The sequence below is a fragment of the Anastrepha obliqua genome, chromosome 5, assembly GCF_027943255.1.
Source record: "Anastrepha obliqua isolate idAnaObli1 chromosome 5, idAnaObli1_1.0, whole genome shotgun sequence".
Lineage (NCBI taxonomy): Eukaryota > Metazoa > Arthropoda > Insecta > Diptera > Tephritidae > Anastrepha > Anastrepha obliqua.
The window spans coordinates 48,497,280-48,514,769 of record NC_072896.1 but is presented as its reverse complement, the minus strand read 5'-3'; the positions used below and the strand labels follow the sequence as shown (position 1 = coordinate 48,514,769).

Below are 17,490 nucleotides of genomic sequence, written 5' to 3'. Positions count from 1 at the left end.
TCAGCCTTCAAAACATGGTATTCGATCATTCGGAAAAAAACTTTTAGTATTTTTTTCGGACCTTTAAAGTCAAAAAAATAAATAAAGCTTAAAAAACTGTTAAAAACCTTTAATATTTTTTTCGGACCTTTAAAGTAAAAAAAAAGTTAAAAAGCTGTTTTTCATCTTTTATCTTTCGCCATTTTGTCAAATTTTTTTCTTCTCTAAAGATAGTAGCTCACACGTCGTTCGGAAAAAAATCTTTTAGTATTTTTTTCGGACCTTTAAAGTCAAAAAAAAATATTAAAAAACTGTTTTCATTATTTAACGTCTGCCATTTTGTAATTTTTTTTTTTCTTTTTTAAAAGGTCGTAGTTCACACGATAACGACATTCATACTGAACAAGAACCTTTTTGTCCTTTTGATTTCACACACCTGCGAGTCCCAGAATCCGTGTCGCTAGCGACAGACCTTTTTTTGGCAGACCATGCTTTAAAGGCTGAGAACTTTTTGAACGAACCTCGTATGGCTAAAAAAAGTTTTGGTTTTTAACAATGAATCAGAAAATATAATATTCAATATTTTTGTATCCGTATTACACGCTTTCCAAAAAACATCCAAACAACACCTATTCAAATGAGGCGAGAGCCTTAAAACTACCCTACACATTTTTTGTTTAAGCTAAGCTTGAAAGTGCTGCATTTTTGTGGCTCTTATCATAAATTTTCAATTGCTGAAATCGTACGTACTGAAAAGATCTTCCATAAATATGTTCTTAGTTTCATAAAGTTTTCTGTTGAAATCCCTCCCTAAAAATCCAGTCTCCTTTTAATTAACCTAAAGTCCCTTGAAAGAAGACAAACCATCTCTCTCTGCCTTTTGTTTTTGGCCTGAGTAATGGCGACATTTATTATCCCTCACTTTAGTGTTCTTCATCCATTCCTTGCTCCAACTGGGACTCTTCATTCTTATTACCCCTTTCAACCTAGAACTTTATTACGAATTATGCAATGTAGGCTCCAGTAGCGCGCTCATCTCGAGAACTAAACGAGATTTCGAATTTTATTACATTTGATTTTTCTTTGTGAAAAAAATGTGTTTTCTCCACTATTAAGCTCAATACTATTTTAGTACTTTCCTCAAAATGTTTCAATCTGGATTATAGTCTCAATCAGTAAGAATTTGCTTAGTTTACTGATTTTTCCAATAAAAGAAGCAAATAGACTTAAACTCACCAACTTGTAAATTCACTCATAATTCGTTATGTGGAAGCATTTGAGTGTACATTTTGATATATAGGCTGAAGACTCTTGATAACGGCACTCTAACAGTCTACTTTACATATATTAAGAATTATTACATTAGAACTTACACCCTGTACTTTTGGGTATAAATAGAGGTAAACGTTTTTAGGCGAAAATTTATCTGCAACTTTGCCGTACGATCTCCTCTCGCCAAGTTATTCAAGCTTTAAGTTGACCAATGGACACAAAAAATGCTAAGGCCGAAGCGCAAGCCTACATTTTATTCATTCATGCATTCAAGTTGGCAAATCGCAGCATTGCTTTGTCGACTTGACTTGCGGTGCTCAAAGGAATCATTTTCAAGTGATCAACTTTCTTTCCAGTGACGATGTAAATTGTACATCAAAGTAGAAGAAGAATTCTCGTATCCAAATTTTGCTTTCCTTGCATCCGCCATTTGCAAGGTCTCTTCATATTGTCTATGGCGCTTTTTAATACTAAAAATTTTCCAAGCAGAGAGATTTTCATTTTTTTTTCTTTCTTTGTTTGTTTTGTTAAAACGAGGTTCCTTATATCGCAGTTGCACTGCACTAGGCTACACTAAGTTTCATGATTTCGTCTTATGTCTCTATGTATGTGTGATATGTACAAATGTGTATGCAAATTAAATTAAAAATGGCAATTGCCGTCAAGCTAAGCTTGCGGATAGTTACGCTATTATTGTACCATAGTTACAGCTGAGGACTTTTTCACCATACGGAATTTTTTCATCCATACTCAAATATTCCCATCAAAATTCTGTCTGTTGCAGTGTCTCTAGAGAAGATTTCTTAATAAGTCTCGCCTGTGAAGAATCTGAACTCTCGCTGATGCGATGCATTAACAGCGGCGACATGATACTATAGCCATCGGGCGTTGTACCCGAGCAGGCGTCCAAACACATCGTTTTATTGGTATTTGTATTGTTATTATTCATAATAAGCGGCGTTAAGTTGGACTTTAACGTGTAGCTTGTGGGTATTTCAATATTTGTATGTTTCGGCCCATCGGTGCTATCAATTAAATCATTCGAACAATCAAAATGATTCATGGCTGATGTTTGTGCCAAAATGTCGAGCGTAGAGTCTTGTTTATTCGGTGAACACTTACGCGTGTTGGGCAACAGCTTAAGCTCATCACTTTCGGTTTCTGGCATCTCCACCGAGGCACTGGGAAAATCCAAGCATGGCATCAATAAACGCGGATAATTGGAAATGTAGTCAACCACCTCGGCAGCCGTAGGACGTTTCTTTGACTCTTGACTCCAACACGCTTTAATCAAGCCCTCTAGAGGTGGCTTAACACCAGCCGGTATTTGCATCGTTTTGCCGCTTTTAATGAATTCGAATGCTTGATTATTGGTGAGACCTTGATAGGGGAAAGAGCCAAAAGTGATTATCTCATATAGAACCACACCAAACGCCCATACATCCGAGGATGGCGTGAACATGCCAAGCGCCAGTGATTCAGGCGCCATCCAGCGCACAGGCAACATTCCCTTTCGGTTGAAGCGGTAGTAATCACTTTCATAAGTAGAGCGAGCCATGCCGAAATCACCGAGTTTAACCACGCGCTGCGCATCTACCAGACAATTGCGGCATGCCAAATCGCGGTGCACATACTTTTGTCTAGCCAGATATGAGAGCCCACGTGCCACATCCATTGCATACATCGTTAAACGTTTCGAAGAGATGTCTGAGTCTTCGGAAACTTTTTCATTCAACAAATGGCGGCGCGCAAGCAGATATGTCTTCAAATCGCCATACAGCATGAATTCCATGATTGTGTAAATTGGCTCCGTTTGCAAACAAACACCTAACATTTTGACGATGTTCTTGTGATTGAAACGTTTCATCGCCTCAGCCTCGGATAGGAAATCCAATCGATCTTCTGTAGAAGCACCCGCCTTCAGCGTTTTGACAGCTACTGCACTCCAGCCGCTAGCACCAATCTGCGCCTCTCCGCCATATACTGTGCCGAATGCGCCTTCACCCAAGCGTCGATTTAGTACGACGTTTTCTTTGGGTACTTCCCATTTGTCGAGTGTGTTCCCCTTGTTGCGAGATGGTGAAAGTAAGTCAATTCCAAAATTCTTCATTATCTTTGCTGACTGTTTGAGTTTCTTATCATAAAGTTTCTTCCAGAAAAGGAACGAAGTCAGCGATACAATCACCACTACTAAAAGACACATAATCGTCGTAAAAGTGAAAGCAGCGCTGGAACAATCCTTGTTTAGGAATTTCGCTAAAGCGGCAAAATTACAATCGTAGGTACCATCCGAAGGTCGCTGCCCGCCAGACAACCACACCACCTTGCTCTCCATTAAACTCAATTGGCCGCCTTCGGTGCGCATGTTTTTTTTCGTGCCTACCACTCTTGGCTTAAACTTGCCTACGTTATTAAATTGCATCTGCCGCCACTGCACTATATCTATGTTTGTAATACGCGAGCCACCTTGACCAAATTGTATTTGCCCGGAAAGACCACTGAAGTTCGTCTCCCATATAAGCTCCACAAAACGCGTGACTACATTGCCAGAACGCAGGCTATTCACAGCATCATCGTTCTCCTTCAAAAGTCTGTCAGCGGCATGGGCGTAAGCCCAAACAGCGTCGTAAGCGAACCCAGTGTAGTTGGAGAGCGAAGTATTGTTTTTGGAATGCTTCTCCAGCCAATCTCCCACAGTTATATTATCCTGCATAATCGCATCAGGATCGCCAAATGGTGTGTGCATTATGCTGAAATGACCTTCCGAGGCCTAGAAAAATTACTTAAAAGTTATGAAAATTTGGAAATTTTACTACACATTGCAGCTTCATACCTTTTGCAGCTGCTCAGTTGTGCAGTCATGATTGCTATCCAGCGTGTTCCAGTCTTTAGATATCCAGGAAGGCAAAAACCACACGTAGCCCTCGTAAGCAGTCATCTGCGGAGGAAAATATAAATATAATATCGAGGCAATAAGTGAGGATATTTTTTTTGTTAATATTTTATTATATTATAAATAAACCCAGTCAATAAAAATCTACGAGTATTTGACTTAAATGTATAAATCAAAAATAGTTGGGGCGTACTCTTCTGTTAAGTGTTTTTCTGAGCTCCTCTTCGTATTTGTGGTGTGCGTCATGATATTTTCCACAAAAGGAGGAACGTACAGTTTTAAACCAACTCCGAACGGTAAATGGTTTTTATGAGACAGAAAAACTTTCGAAGATTTGCCAAATCCCGCCAAGGGGCGACCGCTATTAGAAAAAACTTGTTTTATTATGATTGTCGGGGAATGCTAATTGCATGTCCAGTAAATATAATTCTAAATAATTTTGGGTTACATATATAAATAATTGACGCGTACCTCCTCTTATTTGTGGCGTGCGTCTCGAAGTTGTTCCACAAATGGAGAGACCTACAGTTTCAAGCCGACTCTGAACGGCAGAAAATTTTTTTATTTTTATGAGGAGCTTTTTCATGGCAGAAATATACTCGGAGGTTTGCCATTGCCTGCCGAGAGCGACCGTTATTTGAAAAAGTTTTTTTTTTTTTTTTTAATTAGAACTCTACCACACTTAGTTGACAGAAGGCCTTCAGTGGATTCGCTACTTGACATGTGCTGCAGAATAGTGTGGGAAACACTAAACATTTTTGAGGTCAATGGAATATGAGGAATCACGTGCAAATGGCTTTATTGTTTTTTCAAAATATTCTCCTTGGAAATCAATACACTTCTACAATCACTTGAATCAATATTCAAAGCACTTTTTGCCACTCAGAAACTCCAAAACATGCTATTTAAAGGCTTCAACAGCTTCTTCAGGCATTGAAAAATGTTGACCTCACATTTTACTTTTGATATTCGAGAGCAAAAAAAGAGTTTCTCTTTCTTCCAGTTCATTGCAAAATCTACAGTTGTCGTTGCTTGCGATTCATATTTTGTGTGCGTGGGCCTCTAGCAAGTAACTAGTTCTGGATTAATTTTACTTGTAGCAATTTTTAAAAGAGATTTAAGATGCTGATCGGTTAATTTACATCTGTAAACATTCTTTGTGTATATCATCTTGGAAAACGTTTTCTCACACAAGTACGTAGTACCAAAAACAGAAAACAATCCACGAGCAAACTTATGCAAATTACCAAACTGTGCCAGTATAGTATATAGTAGCACTAGATGCTTGCCACTAGATGCCTGTTTGCTTATGTGTGCAGAAAAATTTAAATTGTTTTGGCCGTTGGAACATTCCGAAAAAATTATTATGGGCCTAGGGTTTCAAAGTTGCGAGACCCCTGGCCCTAAGGCTTCAAAGTTTGAAGACCCCTGTTTTACACCATCAATTGGGTATGAGACCCGTGGCTGCTCGACTCGTTCCAAGAGAGTTGAATTTATTTGAAAAAATTCATCGGAAGAAGGTGGCTGAAGACATGCTTGAGCAAGTGAATTCGAATCCAACGTTTATCCAGCTCATCAGAACAGGTGATGAGACGTGGGTATATGAGTTTGACATGCAAACCAGTCAACAGGCGGCTGAATGGTTGAATGGCGCTATCCACATGAGCCGAGACCCAAAAAACCACGTCAAAGTCGGTCAAAAGTGAAAGTCATGCTACATGTTTCCTTTGAATATCATGGTGTTGTTCACTCGAAACTCGTTCCAATTGGTTATACGGGAAATAAAGAATATTACTTGGAAGTTATGCGAAATTTGAGACAGAATTTGAGAATTTGGGGAAAGAAAACTCATGGATCTTTCTCCATGATAACGCACCGTCACACAAGACTCATATTGTAAATACTATTTTGATCAAAAACTCCACAAATATCATCGAGCAACCACCGTATTCATCGAATTTAGCCCCCTCTGAGACGTTTTCCTTTTCCCAAAACTTAAATTGCCACTCCGCGGATGCCGCTTTGAGTGACCACTTTGAGAGACCACTTAGGAGAATTCGCTGAAGGAGCTGAAGAAGATCTCTTCAAACACGTTTAAAAGATGCTTTAAGGATCGGACTAATCGTTGGCATATGTGTATTGCTTCGAAATGATGGAGCCCATTTTGAAGGCGACAAAATAAATTTGGTTGATTAAACAATTATTTTGCCTTTTATTGAACAATTCCTGATATTTTTTTGACAGAATGTGCCTAACTAATATAACATAGGGCTTTTTCGAGTTGCAATCACAACGTGCAACGATTTTTTAAAGCACCACGTTCGGTGTGAAATTCTGGCAACTTTGGCAAAAGTAGCTGTCAAAAATTTAGTCATAGTTGCGCGCAAATTCTTTTAAATCGGTTGTTTGCACGATTACTTCATTCTTTTATTTGTCATTTTCAGAACTAAATTACAGCCAATATCGAAATTATTATGGAAAATATTTATAGAAGACTCCATTATTTTATTTACGTTTACATCTTCACCTATATACTTCTTCACCTATATGTTATGTCGAATAAGTGCCGAACATCAAAAAAATATTAGCGTAGCATTTCCAAAAGGGTTGCAAACGTTTGTAAGTGCTGCATTGCTGTCGCTTTTATTACGTGCCTCCAACAAGCCCATATTCGTAGGGCTTGGAATTTATGACTCCAAAATGAATCATAGTTATGTTAGAAATATGTGTCTCAAGGAATGAAGAATTGCAAACAACGGTATGACGCATACAAGTGGCATACACGACGCATACGAGTATATGACTCAAATTGTGGTCCGTATGTCAAGATCGTGCATTATAAGTGTAACGGCACGTACAAAGCATTATTAAAATGTATATAATACGAGTAGAGGTATTTGTATGAAAAATCTTCAATTTTTAGAATTTTTAATGATGAAAAGTTTTAATGCAAGTATATTAACCAAAAGCGCGATCTAAACGAGTAGGTGTAAGCGAAGCCATTAAGAGTTTACAGGTGTACAAAACTAGTCCTATCGACAGTGCCGTGGAGAGAGTATTGGGGCCCCGGGGGAAAGCGGAGACGCAGGCCCTTTCAAATTATGTCTAATTCATATAATTCGAATTACTCTCGAGTCCAGGTCCCTCTGAAAACTCCGGGCCCGGGAGAAAAAGTACCCGACCCCCCCTATACTAACTATACTATGTATACATATTAAAATATATAAATATACATATCTTACACTCATACTCAAGGTGGTGGCGCAATACGGCCTGACTTTGCTTCCTGTACTTGTTTTGCTCACAACAATCAGTTGATTCGTAAAAGCGAAGCGGAAACAGAGGTGAAACATATTGCGATTTTTTTTTATATTAAACATGTACAAGCTAAGGTGGTGATCACAATGGCGTTGAACCTTTTTCTATTTTTATGTATTTGGGCCAGGTAACAGCTGCACTAATTACCTTATTAATTGTAAAGCCCAGTAGCCTGTATTTTCAAGAGTTTCAATCCTTTGTTGTTTTCTCATTATTAGTCGTACACATAAATAATTTAAAATTAAATTTAATAAAAGATTCTAAGATCGTTACTTGCAGTAACCAAACGTCTTTATCTTCGTCTTCGGTTTCGCTTCCTCTCTGTATCCAACATAAAATTCACAAATCAAGCTAAACCGATTGAAATTAAATGAAAGACGGGGGTGTTCAATTCTCAATATCAAAATCGCTGCAAATAGAACATTGAGGAATTTGAATCTTCGCCGTACTTCAAGCGCTTCAAGCAAAACTGCCATTTGGTCTCATTTCATATATTTCAGTATTGTCCTATTGCAAGAAAAGCCAGCCTGCATTGGGTCTGCACCTTCAGACTTATTTAGTATTTCGAGTATGAATATAGGCTTATGTGATACTCACATTGCACCTGGTTTATAAGGTCAAAAAAATCAATTTTTTTTTTTCGTTTTAAGCGATTCCTAATATATTTCAGAATATTCACACAAAGTTACCGAGCCTAATTCTCAATATTTCCGTAGATACAAAGCAAAAGGTAGGCGAGCGTTAGGTAGTTACGCTGTGGACAGCAACGGACAGCTACCAATAGTACAAACTTTATCTTCTTTTCTCGACTTTTCATTTTTATGATTTCTTTGAATTGGCGTACATGAATGAAAAAAACTAATGAACCTTTTGAAATGAATCATAGCTTGTTCCCTTCATTATTAAATTCTCTTCTATTTGAACTAACACACTAGATAAAAAAAAATTTTTCAAGATTTTTATACCAAGTTGAAGTGAATTTTTTTTGTATAGAAAGGCATTTTTTTCTTTAAAACCTCCAAAAAGTTGAAATTTTGGAATTTCTCTCAGTTTTCTTAGTTCATCTAGAATAAAAAACAATGATAATTAGAAATCCATTTGAATTTTTTGCTTCAAATAATAATTACGAGCTGTATCTTGTACGCCAGTTGGAAACTCCAGCGTTGCAGCGCTCTACTAATTTCTATGTTAAACATTTTTTTCAACTTATTTTAACCAGTAAACAAATTTTTTATACTTTTTAAATGTTCATTAAAAGATAGAAAAAACTTTGCAGTGCTAAATTAATTTTTTCCTTAAAAAAAAAATCGCAAAGATGTGCAATTTTTAGACCTCATAAACCAGGCTCCCCCTCAAAGTATTGTGTTTAAGAGCAACTGTCAAGTGTTCGGACTGGAGTGTTTCAGAAATTCAGACTCAAGGTGGATCTATTAAAGGTGGTGTTGGTAAATTTTTTTTCTTTCGCCGTGTCCATGTGGCTGTCAGCTCAGAATGAAACTAGGCGAATTCATTTTATGTTTTCTAGTTTCCCAATACTTTGTTTTGACAATCAAAAGTACAGAACATTGTTGTTGGTCTAGTGCCACCACCTTTAATGAATGCACCTTATTCAGAGTTTAGTTTGTTTGCTTATTGGCTTTCTCTTCTCTTCATTCTGCTTAGTTATGTATGTATACAAATGCTCTCTGTTCGCTACTTGTTCGGGCTCTATTCGCTTCACGAAAAATGTGCATGTGAAAGCAAAAACAAAGTTATCGACCGAGCATGACTCGCAGCTAGTGAGTACGGTTATGCCTCCTAAAATTGATATTACTCACTAGTGCTGCCAACTCGCTTTTCTGATATTAGGCCAGCCGCCCTTAAGCTGTGTTCAAACACGACAACTTTTGCTGAGACAGCTCGTAACTTTTTGTAGAGAGATTAATGGGGAAAGAAGAGCGGTACCGAATTGCTCGTGCTCGGACAACACGCGTTGTGTTCTCATTCAGCTCAATGGTGTTGGTGACTATCGACTAAAAACAAAAACAAATGCAAACAACTCGTTTAGCCGCGTCTAAGCGCAGTATTACTAATACTTAGTGCTTCCAAGCAAATGCCATTTTTGGCAGCTCTTTTTCAGTGTTGCCAACGTATGTTTCTTTGTCTTCATCTATTTGCCATTTACTAATAGCTGGCGTATCGAGTGGCTTATATACATATGCGAGTGAACTGTCAAAACAGTCAATCGTGCTGCCATTATGAGACCTCCAACAGGCAAATATCTACAGCCAGACAGAGCTGTTTATGAAATAAAAAATATCGATGGAATTTAGGTTGGCACACTACCCCAGGCTATCGAAGAAATCGTCTAGCTGCCAAATCCGGACATTTTCAAAGAAAGTGTCTTTTTTCGATCTCCTTCTCTGCAAGGTCTCCACAGCTCCTGCAAGGCGAGTTTGAAAATTGAATGGTGTGAAGTCCTCGGGACTTTCTGAGTCCTCCTTTTATTGTACTGCGCCCACAGGGTTTTCGAAATAGCACAAGCAGAAATGAAGGTCCATATTTTCTGCGCTTTCCTGCACCCAAGTAATTAAGCTTCAGCACCAATAACAACGGTATGCCGAAGTTAAAAACATTGACAACTCAATTGGGCAAGGCCCCCAAAAAAATAGCACTACAGAGCAAGATCAGAAAATCATTGAGAAGTCACAAAGCTGAAATTCTCGTTGCGTTATGCTGGAACAGTTTTAAGAAAAAATGGTGTTAATGTATCCAAAGACACGATTCGAGGACGTGAACGTGCAGAAAACTTCAAATTCCGAAGCACATTGAAAAAACCGAGGCTCTCATTATCAGACATTGAAGAAAGACGTGCAGGACTAAAGCAAATTCAGAACGGAATCGGGCAAATGTAGTATTCACGGACGAAACTTCTTTCCGGACGAATAGTTGCATACACCGGTCCTGGTGTACTGCTGATAACCGACAACTTCAACGAACTGCTAAGCATCCAGTTAAGGTTCATGTTTTGGGCTATTTCTCCGAAAATTGATTTGGCGTTTATTAGTTTCAACGCTAATTTGAATGCAGTTGCTATGAAAAAAAATGTACTTAAAACCATTATAATCGTCAGCTGCAAAGATGTTTGAAAGAACTAGCTAACCTTGGATTTAACAAGACGGCAACGACCCCAAGCATCGAAGCCGAAGGTGTGTAGAGTGGAAACAGCAAAATGGAATTGCAATGTGGGGTTGGCCATCAGAGTCGCCTGATGCCAACCCAACGGTCATACAGTGTCTTGTAAGAATATTTAAAACAAAGAATAATCGCAAAATAAAATCATAAATCTCAAACCACAACTAAACTGTCCGCTAGAGAAGTAATAGGTCTATGAATAAGTTCGTGCGGTTTTTTTCGAAATTTGAATTTCGGATCATTCCCATGGCTTTTAAACGTTTGGAAATGGTTGATTGATCAACTCCCAAAGTTTTTGCAACCTCTTCTTGCGTTTGAGCCGGATCTTGATCGAGCAATTCCTCCAATTCGGTATCCATGAACTTTGGCGGCGCGGCCAAAATCACCACTTTTAAAGCGTGCAAACCACTTCTGGCACGTTCGCTCAGCTAGAGCATGCTCACCATAAACTTCCACCAAGATACGATGACTTTCGGCTGCTTTTTTCTTCATATTAAAGAATTCCCCGCAAAAACACATTATTTGGCACGAAATTCGACATTTTCAAGTGTGGTAAAAATATTGTTGTTTACGCTTCAAATAAAAAACTTATACTGACGTTTGTGCCTTACGACAGTAGCTCTCCAATGAATGTTTGGAAATGTGGATCGATGGAATAATAATCAAGTTACGCCATCTGTTGTAAAACCGCACGAACTCATTCATTATTAGTTACATACTAGCGGCATCAGTGAGCGTTTAAGGGTTAAGTAAACTTCAGAATTATTGAGCATTAAGAATTAACTTTACTTGACCGCAAACGAAATATGGTGAGTTTTACAAGGTTTGGATGATAAATTTACAAGGTTTGCTCTCCAACTATGGTCAAAAAGAAAATTGTGAGAGGAACTTTGACTGCTACCTCACTTAGGAGATTCGACAGCCGAAGTCTGCACGATCATTTCACATATATTCACACGCTCATCCAATCAGTCCCTGTTCAGATAGCAACAAAGCAACATGAGCGAAAACTGGGTTAGTTTTTTTTCGTATATTGCTAACACAATCTTATCGCCAGCCAAAAATTATTTCACACATATTAACACGTTCCCTGTCCCAATACAAAAATGCAAAATTGACCGACAAGTCCAACAGGGTTTTTTGAATAGTTTGTTTTTTTGTAGTCATAGGATAGCTTTAGTAATAATAATAATAATTAAAAAACAAAAAATGGATGTAGGGTATTTCTACCTGAAACACATATGGTCCATGAGCGTAGAGGGACATTTTTGCTTCTGCACGTTCATGAAACACACGTGGTTCATATACCCCCTGACGCACATATGGCTCAGGAACGTATCAGTGCTTATTAGGCGCACGATTACTGAACCATATGTGGCTCAGCGGACAGGGAACGTGTTAACACACTCGCCCAATCAGTCGTTCTTCAGGCGGCAACGAAATGTCATTGGTTGATTTTTTTCGTATATCACCAACACAATCTCCGTTTATTTGTAAACGCATCCCAATTGACGTCAGCCCATCAGCTGAATCTGTCATATTCTATTAGAGCTGAATAAGGGTCTATTAAAGACAACACCTTTAAATTCAAGAGTAAACTTACACCCAAATGGTAGGCCTCGCAAAGCGCCAGCTCAGCATTCCTGTTATGTATGTCCGCAATAATTATCTTGGCGTGCTTCTGTTTTAGGTCTAACAAATACTGAAAGAGAAAAATGGTATAGTTATTTTCACAGCACAGCGACACCGATTTTACACTGCTTACTTTATTCATTTCCGCAGCTTTTACATCACTCAGGAACTTTTTATTAGTAATCAATTCCAAATTGTCTTGCTTCATAGCCGTCTCCATATGCGATATATACTCTGTGTACTTTTGTCCATCCTCCGTTAGCGCAGCCACCCGTTTCCAACCCATAAATTTCATTAGCTCTATGTACACATCTTCATACTGTCGATTGGAGCCAATAGTGCGAAAGATATAGGGATAGGCACGCCGATCGGCAAACGAGGCACCTTCAGCCGAATAAGATATCACTGCCATATTTGTGTGCTTTGAAATGCCTGCGATAGGTTCGACTGTTTCGCTACAAGCCGGTCCAAGTACACCCAGCACGCGTGGTTCGGTGAAGTAGTGGATGAACACTTTCATGACCTCATCCGGTTTACATTGGCCGTCATGGATTTGTGCATCCAGATGATAATTTTTCAATAAATGACTACGATTTACAGCATCAACCGCTTTCCTTACAGCTTCCTCGAGATTCTGGTGACCGCGACTAAAATCAGTAAGCGGGAATATTCCACCAATGTATAATTTAATGGTTGACTTGGTGCTGATCCATTGTGTGTAAACGTCTTCGTTTGACTTCAACCATTTGCATGCTACCTGGTTATAGACGTCCTCGATATCTCCGTCGTTTCTTTTCCAATGTTTACTCAATTGCAGATCGTGCAGCATATGATCATGAATTTGAAATTCACGCAAAGTAGACACCAGACGTTCTTCGCTCCTACCCAAACGTTGATCGTAGTATTTAAGTACTGGCGTCAGCTCGTATTTGCATGCAGTTAACTGCAGTATAGACAAATCCTCACAACGCGGTAGTGTAATTTGATAAAAATGAATTTCGCCATCGATGACAATGGACGGGGTCCAGTGGAGTACTATGAAGCGTTTATCGAAGTACTCACCACTGGCATTGGACTGATACTTGGCGTACAAAATCCGTATTGTTTCGCGAAAATCTACACCCAACCAGAGAATGTTAACATAACTGCTGGTATTTTGAATGTGGTGCATGACAAAGGTGGTATCAGGCTTATGTTCAGCAAGCAATGTAACACAGGATCTTCTAATGCAATTCGGACTTATATACTCCTCGTAACTGATTGGATTTAAAATAAATTTGAATTCTCCAGCAAATTCCATATAGTTCAATATAGGATAATACTCACTTTTTACCATGCCGCAGCTCGTCTAATAGTTCCTCAGATATCACGTAACGTCCATAGTCCACATGCGACTGATTGAGGAACACACTGTAGTGCAGGCTGTAAGCAGCCAGCTCCAGTGGCATTTCGACTTGACTTTTGGGCACAAACCAACCAAATCGCCCGGGCGTTATCGAAATGCCACCTTCAATAATGGTGTCTGGCACAATTGATCGCACCAAAGCTGGCATCCAAACGGCTACATTAATCATGGTCATGTTGGAAAAAGGTGAGTACCTACAAATAATAATTAGAATAGTTTTTAAGTGGCACACAATAAGAGTATAGACATCAGATTTACTTCAACTGTTCGAATATGTAGCGATAACTGTTCTCTTCGTATTGGTTAATAGAAATATTTGATGTGTACTTGAGCGGCACCAATGAGATATTACGGTAATTAAGTTTCTCGCGCAGAACAATGGCAAAAATGCGACTCATTACTTGGTGTAAAGCGCGATCGGAAACCTGCAGCCCAATGGGATGGTCTTGCAAGTTGGGGATGCCCGGCAGAGTATCTGAAAGAGTTAAAACAAAATAAAGCCCAATAAATAACATATTTACGCCTAAATGCAGCACTGCTATGAACTTTACTATGTTGTTTATTATCCAAACAATCGAGTAATCTAAAGAGTACTAGAAATAAAGCGGTATAAGGTAGAGGCTGGACGTAGCAGAAGCTTTTAATGAGCAATACCCTTCGGAACTTTATAGCATCGACTTCAGCTGGTCGATCTCATCCATCAACTACGCACTTGTGGAGGGGTTAACTCCAAACTAAAAGGCGTTTCGATTATAAGCCCTTGAAGTGCACTCAAGACGGGTGGTAACGGGGTAACGGTTAACCAGCTACTGCAGTCAGGAAATGGAGCAGAAGCTCGACCAAGCACCCAACAAAGGATGTATACGCCAATTAAAGCAGTTGATTTTTGTGTCAACGAAACCTCTGGGGCTCTTACAGTGCACTACCAAATAGCTATACATATTATCCAATTGTGAGTTCAGACCCCAGACTACAAGGTGTCACTCAGCTATTCTACAACCATTGGCGTCCGTTCCCCTCCATGGGAACCAAAAATGAGCAAGAAAAATTATAGCCATGATTTACACACCCTATATATTCGTTTTCTTCTTGATTGGCGGAATAACCGCTTACCGAATCTAAAGTTTTTGTACAAGGTAATTCCGAAAAATTATTTTTTTGCCAAACGAAGCGTGTCACCTTTTCACAATTTTTCTTTCATTTTCGAAGTTTCCTTGTAAAAACTCTTGCACTTTAGACTCAGAAAAGCTACAGAGAAAGCCGCTTAAATAGCGTCGCTACTCAGTAGACTGATGGCAAACATAGGGTGGGACGACCCAGACCCAGAGGAAGCGGGAAATAATGATGGCTGCCACGCTCTCCGTTCTATTATACGGAGCTGAACTGTGGGCAAATGCGCTAAAGGCGAATCACCAGTGTAAGCTCCTAACATCAGTACAACGCACGGTAACTATGAGAGCTGTGTCTGCCACAGTATCAGGGTCAGCTGTTCAAGGCGACGAGTGTCGCCTTTTTATATTTTTCTTGCATTTTGGAAGTTGTCTTGTAGAAACTCTCTGCACTTTAGACTCAAGGATGCATGCAATCCTTTTTTTCTTTTAAGAGGGTTCAGTCTAATATGAATGTATGGCTTTCAAATCGACAGTAGAGTTGGAGAAGACAATTTTCGTCAGATTTGGAGAAATAAGTCTTTTTGGCAGCGTTCTATTTATGGCTATTCAAGTGGATTGATAATAAAAGGCATCGGATTTTCACTTTCTTTGGTAGTCAAATAGACTGCGACCACCCTCAACTTCTAGGAAAGGATAAGTTATCAATAGGCACCATTAAGCCAAATGTATGGAATCGTATAAATATAATATGTAGCTGGAATAGCTAATAAAGTCTGGGACAGCCTCCCTTCTTGTAAAACTGGTAGGCGCACAACAAGTCACCAAGGCAAAAAACGACCGTCTGAACTTTTGGGGTTGAAGGGGAATGATTTTTTCTTACTCGAACTCTAACAGGCTACTACCCAATTGTCAGTTAGCTGGCCATGAGTGCAGGTACCAGACAACATTCAAACCTGCAGATGCATAGAAGAGAAACTGGCAATTTGTTAGCGCACATACAGAAAAAATAATATTGTTAAATTCATTGTTTGGACGAGGTGGTTCGACACCGACTTTGAACAGCAATATGAAAAGATTGTCCAAGTTCACTGTAGTACCATTTAGCACTTGGATGCACAAAAATGCAGCCAGCCTAAACATGGAAGTCACGGGAGCTGCGACACCTCAGTAATACAAGTACAGGCAGGACAAAGAAATTTTTCAGCTTCACATATTAATCAGGCAAATAAAAGCAAAATGAAAAGCCTTATCCCAAGCCGCCATTTATGTAGCTCAAAACATTGTTCATCTCGACTTGCATTACTTTCGATCAATGGCGCTTGGTTCACATTGGCAGCAATTCCATTCTTACGAAGATACCAAAATTGGTTCGATACGTGTTTGGCCTCAATATATGAACATTTTTTTCTGTGCTGAATCCATATTCTTGAAAGATATTTTGATGAAAGATATTTTCAGGCGTTAGTCGGAAATAATATTTTCAGAAAAAAGTTTCAAACCAAAAAAATCTATTGTATTGCTATCAACCCCGGCCTCGATAATATATACATATCCTTCTTCTATGCAGCCGTACTCCCAATGACAATAAAAAGGTCTCGGTTCAAAATTCAGCGCTTCCAGATATACGCTTGGGGTCTACTGGTGTCTTTGAACTACTACTTGGTGCTGTTCTACAAATTGTGGGACCGACAGTAGTAGCGTCTCGAATATTGACCTCGAAATTGTTCAAAGTGGTTGACTTGTTAGAATTGATTAAGGGCTTGCCGTATTACCAGAAAAAATAATCAAATCGCATGAACTCGACGGCCAATTGATAAAGGCTTGCTTTGAGATGACCCATTCTTAAACTTTTTTCCTCAGAACTTCGAAAATGTCAACGCTTGTGTGGCATGTAGCGTCATCTACTTAAAACCACAGATCCAATACTCATATATCGAAGTTGTCGAGCTCTGACCACAGAAAATCAGTTAGAATAGCTCGATACCAAGGACCTTTAGTAATAGTGGCTCCTTTCTCATTTCCAAAGAAATAAGGTCCGATAACACCGGCAAGCGATAAACCTCCCCAAACAAACAGTCCATTTTTATGGATGCATTGATGTTTAATCGAACACTTCTGAAATGGTATTCGCTCCAATAATACCAAATTTGCTTATTGACTTCGCCGCTGTGCTCCAAACGGACTTCGTCTGAGGCAATGATTTCGCCTCACATTTACGTAAGTATTTACGTATTGACAACTGAACCGGAATTTCGATAATATTTTTTAACGATTTCCGGATCTTCAGAAACGTTTCAGCGTGAAACGTTCCATGATGAAATGGCAAATCCTACTAAAATAAACAGCTGGATGTGAGTGATAACTTTGACAACTGCTGCAACATAACAATTGAAAAAATTTCGCGATCAGGGTAACCCTTTATAAAGGGTGATTTTTTAGCTATTATCTTTTTAAACAGTTGGTTTAAACAGCTGACGCACGTTTCGTGTTTTGTTTCACTGTCAAACATCTTCAGTTTGGTCTATAATTTAACCATGAATCGTCTTACAAACGAACAACACTTGCAAATCATTGAATTTTATTATAAAAATGCGTGTTCTGTTAAGAAAGTTTAAAGTCGAAAAATTGTGTTCAGCGACGAAGCTCATTTTTGGATCAATGGGTACGTAAATAAGCAGAATTGTCGATTTTGGAGTGAAGATCAG

General features: G+C 38.9%; 1 protein-coding gene across 2 annotated transcripts in view; it reads right to left on the bottom strand.

Moving 5' to 3' along the window:
• Window positions 1–1,214: 1,214 nt before the first annotated feature.
• LOC129247701 (receptor-type guanylate cyclase gcy-8-like) overlaps window positions 1,215–17,490 on the bottom strand; it is a 111,573-nt gene continuing 95,297 nt past the window's right edge. For both annotated transcript variants that reach the window (XM_054886951.1, XM_054886952.1), the window contains exons 3-8: window positions 13,932–14,148; window positions 13,595–13,867; window positions 12,402–13,524; window positions 12,240–12,338; window positions 4,085–4,189; window positions 1,215–4,021 (exon numbers count right to left, since the gene is read on the bottom strand). In XM_054886951.1, the coding sequence (XP_054742926.1) occupies window positions 2,015–4,021; window positions 4,085–4,189; window positions 12,240–12,338; window positions 12,402–13,524; window positions 13,595–13,867; window positions 13,932–14,148 (3,824 nt within the window). In that variant the 3' untranslated portion in view covers window positions 1,215–2,014. The remainder of the gene's footprint in view (window positions 4,022–4,084; window positions 4,190–12,239; window positions 12,339–12,401; window positions 13,525–13,594; window positions 13,868–13,931; window positions 14,149–17,490) is intronic.